Raw genomic sequence first — 15,282 nt, forward strand, 5'->3', positions numbered from 1 at the left:
AGTCTAATATACTGCCTTGCTTCATTTCACCCACCTATGGCAAGGTTCAGTCACACAAGCCCCTCTCTCCAGGGACTACCAGTAAATGGACCTCACCTTAGCATCACACTCTCACAGTATGAGACATATCGAATTAAGATTTCATGCTGAACTCTTCTCTTTTTCTTAGACAGGTAAACCACAGACATACCTTGTTTTTTAAAAAGGCAACCCTATTAATCATTGGGTTTGTCTGACAAAGTAAGTAATTCCTTTCAAATGCTTTAGGAAACATAATCTTCACTATCAGGATAGCCCAGGCATGTAATTCACATCCTGGCAACACAGCCATTGGACTGCAGCCACAGCTTCACATGCCTACTTTCAATGGTGCATCTTGACTTCAACTTCCTCTCCTCTCCCCTCTGCACATACCCACAAAATATGCTCTGGAGGGTCCCTCAACCCTCCAGAGATGATTTTGAGGGTGCAAGGAGGGTTGAAGTGAACAGGAGAGGAGGGAAAGTTCTACTGCATGCACAGAAGTCTGCTTTGTGAGTTCCCATTGAGTTCTAATGCTTTACTTTGTCCTATTTGTACCAGATATATTTTTTATTGCCTGACTATATCCCCAGAGCTGGGACACAGGTGGTGCTGTGGTCTAAACCACTGAGCCTAGGACTTGACGATCACAAGGTCGGCAGTTCGAATCCCCGCAATGGGGTGAGCTCCCATTGCTCAGTCCCTGCTCCTGCCAACGTAACAGTTTGAAAGCACGTCAAGTGCAAGTAGATAAATAGGTACCACTCCAGCAGCAAGGTAAATGTAATTTCTGTGCACTGCTCTGGTTCGCCAGAAGCAGCTTTGTCATGCTGGCCACATGACCCGGAAGCTGTCTGCAGACAAACACCAGCACCCTCGGCCAGTAAGGCGAGATGAGCACCGCAACCCCAGAGTTATCCGCGACTGGACCTAACGGTCAGGGGTCCCTTTACCTTTACCTATATCCCCAGATGAACCATACCAACAGCACTTCATTCCAGTCCCTGCCCTAAACACAAAAACAACAGCACTTCTGAGAAGAGCACTCAGAATGCCTCTTTCCCACAATGATGCTATGACAAGAAACCCACAGCTGCCCACTCTGCTTCATTGCATCTAGGCCAGCCTTTCTCAACCTGTGGGTCCCCAGATGTTGTTGAACTACAACTCCCATCACCCCTAGCTAGAAAGGCCAGAGCTCAGGAATGATGGGAGTTGTAGTCCAACAACATCTGGGGACTCACTGGTTGAGAACTGCTGCTAGGCAAAGGAAGCTAACTAAATGCCATACACATGCTGATTTATCTTCATTTAACCCAGGCCAAAAAAAGCATCAATGCCTTTTTGGCTCATTTTACCAAATTTTCAAACCAACCTACTTTCCCACTCACCTGCTTCACAGGTTCTGAACCCATACACAATAATGAGAAACACTGGTTCATAGAATCTTGCCCAGCCACTGCCAAGTGAAATCTTTAACCCATCCTCTTACCTCACAACTCACACTCAGCTGTGCCCATCAGTGCAGAAAAACTCTAGAAAACTCCCTGCCAGATGAGATCAGGTAAAAGAACTCTCTCAGTAAGAAACTCATTCTCACCTCTGGTAGGTCAGAATCCCCACCAGGCAAGAAAGCCTTCGGATATGCGGTCCTCTCTTCTTTCGGGCCAAAAAGGTGCCATAACATTTTCTGGGCAGGTAGGCATTTCTAATGTATTAGTAATTTGGGGCTTAATTTTCAAGGCTGTTGTAAGCAGCAAAACATAGAGCACTTAGTTCTTCACCAATGATCACTGCACACACTTCTAGTCAACCAATTTACAGGCCGCTTATTTTTCTTATTCATTTAGCGCATTCATATATCACACCTGATCCTATTTAGGGTTCTAGCAGTGAATAATGGTGCCCCTAATAAAGCACTAAATTCCTAAAACCCAGCACCCCAGGGTGGATAAAAATCAATGATTTTTTTAAAATATATATATATCAAATAAATCACTTTTTTTTTTTTTATTTAAATCAGATTTTTAAAATGAAACCCTTTTGGAGGAAAGATCCTTCTAAAAATAGTTGTCTATTTAAGTTACATTATAGTCCAAAGGCTATTCATCAGGAAATAAGGATTTGTTTAAAGCTTTTCATGTGTGCTAAAACTCAGTCTAAGTTTTTTGTTGTTTTTTAAAGAACTGTTTAACCACATCAGTTAACAAACGTGGATATATATGTTCAGTCCTTTTTTCTGGGAGGACGCAGGGGTACGCATACCCCTAAACATTTTCTGAATCTTTGTACTTTTGCCCATTTACTGTATTCCCCCCCCCCCGATTTGAACTATAAAATGGTAATTTTCTTGAGTCAAAATGAGAGTACCCCTAAACATTTTTTTAGAATAAACGCACTGCATATGCTATAATGTTATTGTTTTAGTTAAATAAATTGTTTAAATTATTAAGGAAATGATTATTTTTCTCCTTCCAAAAAAGTACAGCAGAAAAGTTGTCCAAATATAAACAGTTAACTTATTAAACCTCACAAAAATTCCATAATTATCTGTCTATGCATATCCAATAATATAACCAAATCAATAATTTTTGATATAACTGTAAAAACTTCTCTGAAACTTTATTATTCCAAAAATGAAACCTTCATCTGGCTGTAAATATTAAGATTATACCAGCAAGAATGATTCTTTCTGTAAAAAAAAAAATGATTTAAATCAAGTCTTACTGACTAGTGATTTAAATTTTGATTTAAATTGTGATTTAAATAGATTTGATTTAAATCAAATCTATCCTGCAGCTCCCCACTATACATCTGAATGTGAATGCACACAAATGCACATACTTCTATAAGCAAGAAACAAGAGCAAAGCTATGCAGCAATGCTAACAAAATTATCGTGGCACAGCTTCTGTAGTCTATGAAAGCTTATGTGCCATAATAAATATGTCCATCTTTAAGATGGCACATTACTCTTAGTCTGCAGCAGCACACAGTTAATTCTGTGGAACTTGTCTTTGCAAAATTGTTACCTTCTGCCCTCACCAGCAAGACCAAATGCCATGGTTTCACACAGCGACAACACAAATACACAGAGACCAACTACTGCTTGCCTCTTTTCCACACTTCCCTTTTAAAAATGTGTAGGAACTGGCAGACCTTTCAGTGGCAGTGCTGCACCCTCAGAAAGACTTCCCCCAGCTTAGTAACTCAGGCCCACCGATCTGGCTTCCATCCTTGCCTTCTTTGTACACTCCTCCACATGATTTTACAAAGCCAACTGGGAGAGGAGAGCTCCTGCAAGACCACACATCCCTGCCTCTGTTCATCAAGCTACTCAGGGAACCCTGGCAGGATTTCCTTTGTGACAGTGCAATCCTATGCACATTCAGTGGGGCTTAGTGCCCAGTAAGTGGGTACAGGACTGAAATCTTAGTGTTACAGCAAAGCTGCACATTCAAATATTTGTTGTTGCTATTATCACAATCCTCACTGGTCTATGTGGAAAAAGCTCAGCCCAAGTTTTCTCCTGATATCTCCCCTGTGACATCGCTTCCCACACCACCATGAAAATCACCAAGCCATAACCGTCACCAACTTAAGGACTAGAGCAGTATGTTGACTAAACATCTCAGTCACTGGAAAGCCCACAAACCAAGTCTCAACACAACAAAGGAATGCCTGCGTGCATGAAAACGTCTTTTCTCTCTCTGCCACTATCTCTCGTCTGCAATGTGACAGTAATAATACTGGCCTACTCAGGGTTGTTATAAGAATTACTGAGATAACATACATGAGGCACTTTGAGCAGTCCAGATGGGTTATGTTATTAAAGTAATTCCTTAATATATACTTTAAATCAACTCTCTTCTCACAGTTTCCACACCTTTTAACCATTACTCTGGAATGCTTTCTATAAATGCTTAGTGTCATCTACGACCAGAAAAACTCTGGTTTAGTTTTTCTGGTCATAGATGACACTAAGCATTTATAGAAAGCATTCAAAGCACCTTCTTGGCGTTGCCTTGCAATCTTTGTAATTACCCTGCAAGATGAGGTGAGTATTAGCACCATGTTATTTAAGAGAGGGAGGATGAGAGCTAAGGTCACCAGACAAGTTCATAGGAGGGGCGAGATCTGAACCAGAACATTTCCTGGTCTTCTGCACAAACAGCCAAGGCATCAGCACTCACCTGCATCATGTATTTTGAATGCAATTTTCACATGTGCTCATTCCCAAGTCATTTTAAAATCATAGTAGAAACCCAAAAGATGCATTCTCCTACTTTTTCTTTTCTTTTTTATCTCTGGCAACCTACAGCAGGGGTGGCTTCTCTGGGCCGGAGGGCCCCATTCACCCTTGGCCAACCTTCCGGGGGCCAAATGCCAGTGTTGGGTGTAACCACCCACTCTCCTGCAGGTACACCTGCAAAACATACACACCTACAAGCACAAAGCATGACCACACCCCTCCCTCAGCTGTTCTGAAGGAAGGGGGTTTTCAGATTTATTCCTCATTCATAAAATGATCGGTCCAATGACTAAGGGGGAGGACATCTGTGTCCCTATCAGGGCACAGGGCTGAGCACAGACAGTTCAAACCACCCAGTGCCATCATTATTTCTTAAATTTATTTTTGCAACCACTGCTGAAATCAGTGGTGTCTAGGGGGAAGTCAAGAAAAAAAAATGTGGTTAGGGGACCACATCAGCCCCTGCCCAGGACAGGGGTTAGTCAGTCCTGGCCTAAATTTCTCACATTTAGACATCAGATAGCAGAACTTTGGACACTCTTCCCTTACCCCCCCCCCCCATATTGCACAGCCCCTTGCCCCCTAGCAATTTGCAACATGGGGGGAACCCTGACACCCACCCTGGTCTCTGTCACCCACAAAAACTGTTCTTCTCTGTTTTTAGCAGTTCTTACTTTATATATAAGCTGCCTCAAGTCCCTGTCAGGGGTAAAGTCAGGATATATAAATGATTATACAACAACAACAACAACCCCCAACACATGCCTAATGCTTTTTTTGTCATTATGCATTTCCCCAGATATGAGCTCACTAGCACTTACAAAAGATTTCGCTGTTTAGCCAACAACAAATGTGCATATTTGGAGGAGGGGGGCACCCACAGCAGTACCTATATGCCCAAGGCTCATGATTTCAGCCAGTCGAACAAAAGTATTATTTGCTTCTATACGTAGACCGAGTCACTGGATGACTTGACCAGTGGCGTAGCGTGGGTTGTCAGCACCCGGGGCAAGGCAAGTAATTTGCGGCCCCTAACCCGTGGATTTGCGCCCCCTAACCCTAACCCCCTAGGGACGCAGGTGGCGCTGTGGGTTAAAGCCTCAGCGCCTAGGACTTGCCGATCGAAAGGTCGGCGGTTCGAATCCCTGCGGCGGGGTGCGCTCCCGCTGCTCGGTCCCAGCGCCTGCCAACCTAGCAGTTCGAAAGCACCTCCGGGTGCAAGTAGATAAATAGGGACCGCTTACCAGCGGGAAGGTAAACGGCGTTTCCGTGTGCGGCTCTGGCTCTGGCTCTGGCCAGAGCAGCGATGTCACGCTGGCCACGTGACCCGGAAGTGTCTCCGGACAGCGCTGGCCCCTGGCCTCTTAAATGAGATGGGCGCACAACCCCAGAGTCTGTCAAGACTGGCCCGTACGGGCAGGGGTACCTTTACCTTTACCTTTACCCCTACCCCCCAGATGTTGCGCCTGGTGCGGCCGGCCCCCCCTGCACCCCCCACGCTACGCCACTGGACTTGACCAAGGACGTAGATAAGAGGCACGTTCACCCAGAAACAACTCCAACCTGCAGTTGCTCCCAGGTGTGTGCAGGACTGCGGGTGAAATCTTATGCAGAATTGAACAGGATTTGTGGAAGGTAATGTCAAGGCGGGTTAGCGCCAGCAGGCCATGAGAGGCGCAGCATTTGCACACACCTCCCTGCCCGCCCCTCCCTCCCTCCGACCCTCACACCAACCCTGTGAGGCAGGTCGGGCCGAGGCTGCCCCCGGCCGAAGAGACCCCGCTCTCCCCCCCCCCGGGGCTCCCCCTCACCCACCGGAAGCGGCCCCCGCAGTGCTGGCACTGGTCGCCGACCCATCCCGGCGGGCACTCGCACTGGCCGGTGCTGGGCTGGCAGCGCCCTCCGTTGGCGCACGGCTTGTCGCACTCCTTCGCCTCGGCGGCCGCTCCGGCTCCGGCTCCGGCTCCCGCCGCCGGACCCAGCAGGAGGAGCAGGACGGCGGCCAGCCCGGCTGGGGCCAGGGCGAGGAGGCCGCCGCGCCGCCTGCGGCCCCGCCGCTCCATCGCCTGAGGGGAAAAGGGACGGCAGGGAGGGGAACGGAGCCCGGGGAGGGAGGGGGCGGCGGAGAGAGGCTCCGCCGAGAAGCTTCGCGCGGGCGGACGGACGGTGGCCGGCGAGGGCTGCGGCGGCGGCGGCGGCTGCTACTGCGGAGCGGCCTCCTCCTCCTCCTCCCTGGAGCGACGGAAGCCCGCGAGGCTCAACCTTAGCGCGGCGGCGGCCGGCCTGGCGCTCGCTCTCCTCCTCACACAACCGTTCTGAGGGGGAAGGGGGGGGGAGGAGGAGGAGGAGGAAGCGACGGAGCGTCGCCCCCTCCCGCCGGTGTCCGCTCCCGATGACGTCGGCGCCGAGCGGAGCCCCTGACGAGGGGGGAGAGCGAGGATGAAGAGAGACCATAGAGTTCTTCTCTGTCGTAGAGAGGCGGGCGGATGGTATCCAGGCAACCGCCTAAGCGGGGAGAGGGGTGGGGCTTCGGGCTGGAGGCAGGTGGGCGGTGCCGAATTTGATAGAGAGCGGGCTCGCCCAATCAGGTCGCCGGCAGCTACTTTTTCGGACTACATCTCCCAGCAGGCCCTTCAAAACGGGGCGGAGGCTGATCTCCGCCCAGCTGTCAAGTCCGAGGCCCCGCCCTCTTGTTCAAGTGGCCGTCGCGGGAGGCAGAAGTTCAACAGGTGAAGCCACCCTCGTCCACCTGCAGCAGGTCTGCAGGTGCAAGGAACCTGAGCTATTACTTTAATTTCCAGAGGCCCAGGTGTGTTAGTCTGTTGCAGGGGGAAGGGGGGGGAAACAAAGAATCTTGCAGCAGCTAAAAAGGCTCAACAAATGTTATTATTCCGGCCCTTCTTCTGGGCTTTGCATCAGCATCGGATTGGCCTCTGCAAGAACAGAGTGCAGGATGAGAGAGGCTCCCTTGGGCCTGATGGGCTCTCTTTAAATAATAATAATAATAATATTTTAAATTGGGTTTTTTAGAACGAGTAAATACATAGCAGGGAAAGCTATCTGCTTAATAAAGTAAGTTAAATGTGACTTCATTGCACCATTATAGTTCCCTCACTTAGCAAACAAGTGGTGGGGGTGGGGGCTAAATTAAACTCCAACAACAGCAACAAGTGTTTGGCCTGGCTGGAATATGTCCTTGAACTCTGATAATGCCTCTTGGAGTGGGGTGTGCGAGGGGGTGTTGGGTGTTGGTGTACAAAGGTAATATTTACATTTGTCGCTCCATCCATTTTGCCTCTGGTACCACTCACCTCTGGCCCATGTCCGCTCCAAGGTTGCCCTGAAACGAAGGCAGACTGAAAAAGGTTTCCCATGCAGGTTCTGTAGCAAACAAACATCGATGATACTAATACCCACATTTGGGGTGCGTGGTTGGCATGTTCATCATGCAGGATTTTAATCTTTCTGGTGTGCAGTGTGGTTCTGGTCCACGTTGGCCATTGCTGCTGTTTTAGTTTTCCTTTTTTTAAAAAGTCACTTCGCCTACCTGCCTCCTCCCATTCTGGAAGCGCTGTCATGATCTGGCCAAGTCCATCTGTGTGCTGGCATCTTCCTTCCTAGCCTGTGTGCTATTTCAGCTCCCTGGGCCTGGATTTGCCAGCAATTCTCACAGATAATTGTTTTCTCTCAACACCACCTGCTCCCTTCCTACCCCCGGCGTAGACGATGGCTGAGCGAAAGGATCAAGTAAAACCTGACACACTGTCAGGATAATTCCAACCAAACCATTTCACCTATAGGGGTGCTTTCGGAATTATTCCAGTATAAAAGGACAAGATTCAACCAGGTCAACTTTCGCTTGCTTAACCCGTTGCCAAGGCATCTGTTCAAATTCCCAGCAGCCCAGATTAAGCCAAATAAAACCTGGCATGCTGGACGGAATTCTGTTTCAGATTGCATATGTGATGGACACACCTGTGTCTGTCCTAGAACTGTTCTTACAGGACCCACATAAATCACAGCCATACATAACGGAGGAGGAGGCAGATTAAAGTTTGATTAGGCCTGGATATTGCAAAGAATTAGGCTGTGATCAGATGGGGCGGTGGGGTGTTCTTTCCAGATTTCAGATGCATTCAATCGGTGCATCCCACTCCCAGCAAAGGACAGTTCTGATGTAATTTTTTTGTGTTAATCAAAAATTTTTGGGGGGGAGGGCTGCACTGGAAATACGAAAGCACAGTAGCTGCATTCTGATATTAAACTGGGAGGTAGCAGTCCCTATTTTCCAGGGAGAGTCCCAGATTTACAGAAGCCTTCCCAGTTTCTGGTTTCATCCTAGAATGTCCTACTTTTCCTTAGGTAAAGGGACCCCTGACCACTAGGTCCCGTTGTGACCGACTCTGGGGTTGCGGCGCTCATCTCGCTTTATTGGCCAAGGGAGCCGGCGTACAGCTTCCGGGTCATGTGGCCAGCATGACTAAGCCGCTTCTGGCGAAACCAGAGCAGTTCACGAAAACGCCATTTACCTTCCTGCCGGAGTGGTACCTATTTATCGACTTGCACTTTGATGTGCTTTCGAACTGCTAGGTTAGCAGGAGCAGGGACCGAGCAACGGGAGCTCACCCCGTCGTGGGGATTCAAACCGCCAACCTTCTGATCGGCAAGTCCTAGGGTCTGTGGTTAAACCCACAGCGCCACCTGCGTCCCATTACTTTTCCTTAGGATGTCCCTATTTTCCATGGAGAAACGCTGGAGAGTTATGCAACCCCCAAACCAAGAAGATAACTATCCAACCTTTAGAAGACATCTGAAAGCAGACCTGTATAGATAAGTTTTTTAATCTTTAATGTTTCATTATGTTTTTATATGTTTTGGAAGCCACCCAAAGTGGCTGGGGTGACCCAGTCAGATGGGCGGATAATAATAATAATAATAATAATAATAATAATAATAATTTGAATAGGACATCCCTGTTTTCATCAGATAAATGTTGGAGGGCATGAGGTAGTTACCTCAATTCTTGATGCTGAAGGTGGCCTTCCAATTCTCTCTATCCGGAATCTTTTACAGATTAAGGTTTAGCTAGCAGACCAATCAAGCAAACCTTTACAGATTAAAATTGACCCAATTAATCCACCCAAAGAGAAGCAGCTCTTTTTCTCCAAGGAAATCTGGAAGGAGTCACTCTGCTTCTTCCCCTCCTAACCAAGCCACACTTTTTAAAACAGCTCCATCGTCATTCTTGTGCTGCAACCAAGACATGGAGAGAACAAAGGCAACTGGAGTGGGAGAGAGAAACTCTTCGCTGAATTTTAAATTAAACCCAAGAGAATTATTATACAAAGTGGGGGGGGGGGACTTGACTGTCCCCTGGCCCCTTTTACATTATAATGAGGCAGCATCTCTGCACAACAGAGACCCAAGGGCTTCGTTTGTATAGAAATATACCTGCTCTCCAGGGAAGCCAATTCTGTAGTATTGCCAAACAGCTGCAAGGAGCCTTGCATGGAAGAAGAAAAAGGCAGATGAGATGCTTTAAGAATCTGCACACAGGTCTTTTGGAGGAGAGTGTATGGCACGTTGAAGCTGCTGTACTACTCTTCTGAAGTTTCACATGCCACACATTTCAGAGGGATCCTGCAGGGTGCATTAAGGCCCCTGGCACTCAAGTAAATCAAGAGAAACAGAAGTTCCTGGGCGGCTCGTTGCAGCTGAAGGAACCAACAAAAATAGTCCAACTGAGGAAGCAAAACAGGAAACCACCTTGAGATGGGTTCCAAGAAAGCACGAGCTTGGTGTCATGGACTGTTTGTATACAGATAAATGGGAGGGGGACCAGCTGGGGAACCCCCAAGGAGAAGAAGGCTCAGAGCCCGGGGAGTGCTGGCTGGACAACAACGAGTGGTCAGAGGAAGAAGAAGAAGAGTTTGGATTTGATATCCCACTTTATGACTACCCTAAGGAGTCTCAAAGTGGCTAACATTCTCCTTTCCCTTCCTGCCCCACAACAAACACTCTGTGAAGTGAGTGGGGCTGAGAGACTTCAAAGAAGTGTGACTGGCCCAAGGTCACCCAGCAGCTGCAGGTGGAACAGCGAGGAAGCGAACCCGGTTCACCAGATTACGAGTGCACCGCTCTTAACCACTACACCACACAGAAGACTGGGAAGAGGGGGTATCGGAAGCTGACAAGGTAACAGGGCTTAGTGAGTGGGGAGAGTCTGTGGCAGAGGGCAGTCCAGAATCAGAATCAGAGGCAGAAGCTGAAGCAGGAGAAGAAGGAGGCCAAGAGGGGTAAGGCTGGTGAAGAGGAGCAGGTGTCTCCCCCTCCTGTTGCGACAGGCTCCCTTTCCCTCTTGTCTCCCAGAACCAGAAGAGGTGGAGAAGAAGTTGGCTTCACACTTTTTTCTCCAAGGTGTCCCCCAAGAATGTTCAGCAAAATATCAAGTGAATAATTGAAACCCCCAGAGCCAAGAGTTTCTCCACACAGGGGGCGGGGGTTAATTTATTTTGCAGACTTCTAGGGAAGAAAGAACAGGAAATGGCCATACGTAAACCAGCCTGTGGCAATGTGCTCTTTGCCTCCACAAAAACTTTGTTGTGCAGAAGGGACTTTGACTTGGCTCTAGGGGAAATCCAAACCACACCCTCTCCAAGAGTTTACACATGAAAACAGGGGTTTCTCTCCTCCCGCCCCAGTCATACCTCTGTTTTCCCCACAGAGGAGCATGCAAGACTCTGCTCGCCTCCTGGCATTGCTGAAAACTCCTCTGTCCGGTGTGTTTCTGTGTAACGGCACGGATCTGAAAGTAAAGAGGCTGTTTGTTTGGTTAAAGATATACCAGAAGAGGAAGAAGAAGAAGAAGAAGAAGAAGAAGAAGAAGAAGAAGAAGAAGAAGAAGAAGAAGAAAGATAATTATCCCATTGTATGCTGTTGAAAGTTCAAAGTTAAACTTACCCAGCTGCAGTGTGTGAAACACAAAATGCACACAACACAGCACATTAGCATTCACGAGTTCTCATTTATATGTATATATATTGGTTCCATTTCTATCCTGCCTTTCCTCCAAAGAACCCCAGGCCACGTACCTACGGGACCACCTCTCCTGGTATGTCCCACGGAGGACCTTACAGTCTTCAAATAAAAACATCTTGGAGGTCCCAGGCCACAGGGAGGTTAGATTGGTCTCAACCAGAGCCAGGGCTTTTTCAGCCATGGTCCTAATCTGGTGGAACGCTCTGCCACAAGGGACTAGGGCCCCGCGGGACTTGACATCTTTCCGCAGGGCCTGCAAGACAGAGCTGTTCCACCAGGCCTTTGGCCAAGGCACAGTCTGACCCCTTCCTTTGGTCATCCTCACAGAACTCTAGCCCAATGGTTGCCATTAATTTGATTCTGAATTGATTTTAGAATGAATTGATTTTAGAATGCTGTGTTACTTTTATTGTTGTTAGCCACTCTGAGACCGGCTTCGGCTGGGGAGGGTGGGATATAAATAAAATTTTATTATTATTATTAGGAATATAAGAAGAGTCCAGCTTCCTGTTCTCACAGCAGCCAACCAGATGCCTGTAAGAAGCCTGAATAAAAGTTTCCAGAAACTGGTATGCAGATGCATTGTGCACAACATAGCCATGGATAGCCCTCTCCTCCATGATTTTTTTATTGCCTTCAAATGTAATTTACAAGGAAGACAATCTAAGACTCACAGAATTATGGTGTTGGGAGGGGCCCGAGGATCATCTCCTCCAACCGCCTTCAACGCAGGGGCTCAAACCCACAACCCTGAAATTAAGAGTCCTGTACTCTACTGATTGAGCTATAAGAGTAATCAAGTGGATCTCTAGGAAGACAGTGCTTTAGCAAGGGCAGTATTTGTGGTTAATCTTTCCTCTTTTTCCCTGTTTTTGTTTTACATCTATCTGTGCTTTTCTCTCAAGAGCCCCACTTTCCCCTACTAATTTCATTCTAATTTTACACTCCGGTTAATCAGGGCCCTTCTCATTTATTTGGCCACCTCGTATTTTAAGGCAAGGCAACAGCCTCCCAAAGTTCTGAAAAACTGCCGCCTGAGAAACAGTTTCTATTCAAATGCGATTTTGGTTTTAAACGCAGTGTAAGGTAGTCTGTATGGGAATATATTGTATTTAATTATGGGGTATCAGAGTTTTTAGGGGGCTAACCAGGCTGGGATAGCTGGGATAGCAGGCTTGTTGATTTTTGAATGTCTGATGTAGATTTTTTCAATTTCCTCGTTCTGTATGGGGCAATGACAATAAAGATTATCATATCGTATCATATCGTATTCTGAGAGTATCCTCCATCGCCACCTGCTCCGGATTCTCACAGGGGATAAATTGGGGTGAGGGAATAAGGCAGCATTTTGGCCTATTTTAGCTTCGCCAGATCAAAAGCTGTCTGAAGGGCAAAGCTGGTTTGCTTTGTTTGTTTTGTGGCCAGTTCTCAGCCTCCTGGGGGAAGGCTGCAGTGTGTCTGCACACATTGCAAAACACAAACACCCAAATCCCCCCCAGGGAATTAAAAAGCTGTTCATCCTTAAGGACTTGCCCAGGCTCGCTTCTCTGCCAGTGGCTTGCAGCCAGCAGGCTCTCAGATAGCTGTGCCCCTAAGCTAGCAACCTCAAGCAATGCATTTCTCGCCCTCGCTAAACCGTTTCTGATTTGATTTATAGAGACAGATGATAAGCAAAGGGTTGTCGCAGGGACTGGAGTTTGTGCCACCCACTGCTTTATACAGCTTTTAACAAGGCTGCACAAGTTCAGCGGGAGAGTTCGGGCATGATGCAGCCACCATTGTGGGCAGCTAGTTTATATTAGAACAGTTGGGCAATTGCAGTTGCCTCCTTTGTTGTTGTTGTTGTTTAGTCGTTTAGTCGTGTCCAACTCTTCGTGACCCCCTGGACCAGAGCACGCCAGGCACTCCTGTCTTCCACTGCTTCCTGCAGTTTGGTCAAACTCATGCTGGTAGCTTCAAGAACACTGTCCAACCATCTCATCCTCTGCCGTCCCCTTCTCCTTGTGCCCTCCATCTTTCCCAACATCAGGGTCTTTTCCAGGGACTCTTCTCTTCTCATGAGGTGGCCAAAGTCTTGGAGCCTCAGCTTCAGGATCTGTCCTTCCAGTGAGCACTCAGGGCTGATTTCCTTAAGAATGGATTGGTTTGATCTTCTTGCAGTCCATGAGACTCTTAAGAGTCTCCTCCATTCTTCGGCAATCAGCCTTCTTTATGGTCCAGCTCTCACTTCCATACATCACTACTGGGAAAGCCATGCTTCTTTTACACAGGCCCAGAACGCTTGGAAATGGTTGCACTGGTGCCACTGGTCCTGTTCACCTGAATTACCAGGACAGACCAGTCAAGACAGTGGCAGGCACCTGTGTGTGTGTTTGTGTGTGCCCCAACCTCCTTCCCCTTTACAACCCACCCACGCCCTCACCTGTCCCCCAAATCTTGCCCCACCCTGTCTCCCCACAGCCCTCCCCTCCCAGCCCAAGACCTACCCCATTTTAAAGGGGGAGGCACCTCCCTCCACCCCCCCGTTAAACCTCACTGCAGGTGCATTTCACTGAGGGTGCGGGTGTTCCCTGCAGCAGTTTGCTAAATCTTTGTAGCATCTCCCCTCCCTCCATTAACAGCTCACCGGAGCCTCTGGGGTTGCAGAGGGTGATGACAGCTTACATTTATATGTATATAGGAAGATAGAGACACATGCATTCTTCTTCCACAGATGTAATGCTGGGAATGACTTTTAGCCACAGTGGGGAACCTCTGGCCTGCAGACCTCTTTAGCCCCACCAGGCACCCCTATTTAGCTCACAAGGTCATTTTGGCCATGGTACGCCCTGCACCTGATCGCTTCTGGCCCGAAATGGGTCACTCGCAAATGTTGTGAATGGAGAATAAGCAGCAGCAAAGAGAACCTTTTTGAAAACTGAATGTTTGTTTCTGTTCCTGCAAGTTCTCAGGGACATTTTTAATGTCTAAGGCAGGAGCTGAACATGGCTCCCCCTGAAGAGCATTTCCTGAAGGGAGATGGCAAGCTTCTGATTCCATTACTCCTGCCTGCCAACACAAGACCTTCTCAGTCACCTTGCAGTGTAATCAAGCACAAAATCCAACAGGCAGGCTCACCATACAATTTTTCTGTATCTGACACCTCCTGCAAATAGACAGAAGGATTAAACAGGATTAAGGAAGGAGAAGGAGTTTCTTGTATTTAGATAGATATCTTTGCTTGGAGGCTGATTAAAAGTTTTTGTTTTCCTCCCGTGATTAATTCTGGAGATTGACCTTGGTTGAGATAATGCTGTAAATAACCGGAGTCTGCCCAAACTTAGAGGAAGCTGGCTTTGGGTTTTGCATATTTGTCTGTCTTCCGCAGCATCTCTTCTAGCTTGAGACCAAAAAGAAGAGGGAGGGGAATATGCAATTAAATGTTGGTGATATCTTGGGGCTCTGCTATGCCAGGAGAGGGTGGAGTCTCTCATTTATGGGAACCAGATGGGCAGTGACCAAGGGTGTCTCTGCACCACCCACTAAATTATGTGGTTTTAGCAGAAATGACATAAAGGATTAAGTAAGATGAATTGGTGAAAGAGAGAATGTAAAATTATAGTATATTAAGACAAATTATTAAGATAAAAACAAGGTTGGAAGGATTTGCTGAAATAACAAATTGAATTAGAATACAAAAATGGGAGGTGTGAGGAGGTCAAGGAAATAAGCAAAGGAAAGAAAGCTATGTAAAGGTTTGATCTATTCTTTTTTAATTGTTTGTATTTTTTCTGTCTTTTGTATTTTTCTTTTTTCTCTTTTTTCTCTTTGTAATCGTTAAAATTTGAATAAATATTATTTAAAAAATAAAATAAAACCAGTTATCCTGGGAATTGTAATTCTATAAAGGAAGGAAAGGAAAATCTGTCTGTCTCAGGAGACAATGGAAGAGTGTGCCTTTGAGGGTGAAGTCAAACTGTTGGAAGATTTTGG

The 15,282-nt window shown here is 47.2% G+C and overlaps 2 protein-coding genes across 4 annotated transcripts in view; both read right to left on the bottom strand.

Annotated features, from left to right (window-relative positions):
- Window positions 1–6,592, bottom strand: part of ATRN (attractin) — a 167,000-nt gene extending 160,408 nt beyond the window's left edge. For 2 of the 3 annotated variants that reach the window (XM_079990677.1, XM_079990679.1), the window contains exon 1: window positions 6,088–6,592. In XM_079990677.1, the coding sequence (XP_079846803.1) occupies window positions 6,088–6,335 (248 nt within the window). In that variant the 5' untranslated portion in view covers window positions 6,336–6,592. The remainder of the gene's footprint in view (window positions 1–6,087) is intronic. The other variant, XM_079990678.1, reaches the window with a different exon arrangement.
- LOC307224190 (kyphoscoliosis peptidase-like) overlaps window positions 1–15,282 on the bottom strand; it is a 281,232-nt gene that overhangs the window by 117,486 nt on the left and 148,464 nt on the right. The window lies entirely within an intron of this gene.

The sequence above is a fragment of the Podarcis cretensis genome (genome assembly GCF_951804945.1).
Source record: "Podarcis cretensis genome assembly, chromosome: 9".
Classification (NCBI taxonomy): Eukaryota; Metazoa; Chordata; class Lepidosauria; order Squamata; family Lacertidae; genus Podarcis; species Podarcis cretensis.